We start from the raw sequence: 2,280 nt of genomic DNA, 5'->3' as shown, positions 1-2,280 counted from the left end.
GGGGAGTGAAGGCAAGCCAGACGACAGGCAAAGGTCCAGAGCAATCTCAGCCATCTGTTTTGCAGCCAAAGAGGAAGTCCTGCCTGCTCTCCACGCCCCGACTTGCTCTTTAGTTATAAGTACCCCATCTATAGCTTAATACCCTTCTTAGGATTAAATGTGCGTCCAATCCTCCAGGAGCTTACAGAGCTCTTCTTACAGGAGCTGCTGTAAGCTCTTGGAGGATTGGCTACATTAGGGGAGTGTCACTTAATATGCAAATGAGTACCTGCTAGTACCCCATCTATAGCTTAATACCCTTTTTAGGATTAAATATGCGTCAGAAGAACCAATCTTGCCTGCACTCGGACTTGTATTGACACAACTGCTGAGACTTGCTACAAGAACCAAGTTCACTACAGAGTTTCAGCTCTCCTATTAAATGCCGATTGCTCATGCAGCTGGAGGCAGGGAAGTCATAATATAAAATATGCCCTTTTCAGATTAGTTTTTTCTACACTTCATTTTTTTGGGGGAAAACCCTCCGGGTATTATAACAGACTCCCTGATCCCCCTTGGCAGAGTTCAACTACTGTCCACCATCAGATGGGGGTGGGAGCGTACTTTGTAAAATACCTTCAAATTCTACCCAGAGACTGCAGAGACCAATGGTGTGGGACGGAGGTTATTGTGTACTGCATGCACATCTGCATTCTCCAGCAGAACCTGACAGCTTTTACCAAACACCAAAACAGGAGCCGTTTTAAGAATTCACCTGAGAGTGGCTTCAGAGGAGAAAGATGACAAAACAAAGCGCCAAACCTAAGAGCAGCCAAAACACGCCAAGGTATTTTCTGCTTACCTGTCTTTGCTCCCTTCAGGCAGAGCACCATTAGGGATTTCAATGTACAGGTGGTTGTTGTTCAGCACAGTTCTCCAACTAATGTGCTTGGCATCCGTCAGCCTGGACTGGACATTAAGGATTCTCGTCCTGTTATTTGATGTTACTTCTTCTGTTACATTCAGCCGATTATCAGAATAAAATAAATTAGCTGAAAGATTGTGATCCCTCTGACTATTCCCTCGCCCACCTGGGATCTTCAGGGGTGGGTGAGGGGCATCAGGAGCACCACCGAGGACCTGGACCCAGGTTACTACAGCAACTGAAAGACACCCTGGAACTCCTCAGAGCAGCGCTGGCGGGCAGGGCGGGCATGTCTGCGGCTCCTTGGTGGGTCTTTTTATTTCCTTCCTTCTCGCGGGCGAAGCAGTGACTGTTGAGGATCCAAAAAGTTTCAGTTTTGTTTTTGCATGTGGGTGGGTATTCTGTTTGTAATAATTGTTTGGATACACTATATTTTTAATATGCTAGTTGTGATAATTTCATGCCAAGTAAAAATGTCCATAGTCATATTTTATGTTCCTAAAGTAACAGAATGACGTTCAATCTAGAAAAGACAAAAGAAATGCTAATGTAGCATTTTTTTCAATTTTTCCAAAAATTTCCATTTTTTCCGGGAAAAAAACGGGTTTTTTCCCAAGCTTCAACATTTCCAGAAATTTTACATCTCTAGTCTTCACTCAGGAAGGACGGCTCCAGAGCAAACTGATTTATGCAGCAGCCCAATCGCTCACTCACAACTTTAATGCCGGTAGCTCACAGAGTAGAATTTTTGCTCACAAGACTCCACAGCTTAGAGGGAGCATTGATCCCAACCCCCAGTTTGTGTTAATCCCCACCACAAAAACCGTACATACTTACAGAATAAAATAAATTAGCTGAAAGATTGTGATCCCTCTGACTATTCCCTCGCCCACCTGGGATCTTCAGGGGTGGGTGAGGGGCATCAGGAGCACCACCGAGGACCTGGACCCAGGTTACTACAGCAACTGAAAGACACCCTGGAACTGAAAGAGACAGAAAAGACAGTCGTCTGTGTTGTCGTGGCACAGTTAGGAACAGCGGAGGGGCCAGAAGAGGAAGCCAACAGGTTCTAACAAAGACTATGAGATGAGACACCAAGGGGACTACAATCAACTCAACAGTACCAACAAGGAAATCGAAAGAAAACAGGTTTTGAGCTTATATTTTTATACCACTAACACAGTACTGGGTTTCTTGGGAGGGGGGGGGAGAGATCAATCATAGGCAAGAAGTTCTTGTGCATTCAAACCAGAGCTGGAGTTTTACCAAATGGAAGCCCGTCAAAATAGCTTACTAAGGCACAACACTCCCACCCTTTTAATTTTTTTGTAGTGTCTCAATGGGCGAACCTTATATATCAAGCAGTTTTGATTCTC

At 44.7% G+C, this 2,280-nt stretch overlaps 1 protein-coding gene across 1 annotated transcript in view; it reads right to left on the bottom strand.

Annotated features, from left to right (window-relative positions):
• LOC107113431 (ornithine decarboxylase antizyme 1-like) overlaps window positions 1-2,280 on the bottom strand; it is a 9,892-nt gene that overhangs the window by 1,176 nt on the left and 6,436 nt on the right. The window contains 2 exon segments of the mRNA XM_015414758.1: window positions 842-1,101; window positions 1,103-1,231. Of these exon segments, the coding sequence (XP_015270244.1) occupies window positions 842-1,101; window positions 1,103-1,231 (389 nt within the window).

Source organism: Gekko japonicus, unplaced genomic scaffold (assembly GCF_001447785.1).
Source record: "Gekko japonicus isolate JY-2015 unplaced genomic scaffold, Gekko_japonicus_V1.1 scaffold1612, whole genome shotgun sequence".
In the NCBI taxonomy this organism is placed as follows: domain Eukaryota; kingdom Metazoa; phylum Chordata; class Lepidosauria; order Squamata; family Gekkonidae; genus Gekko; species Gekko japonicus.
This window is presented reverse-complemented; position numbering and strand designations above follow the sequence as displayed.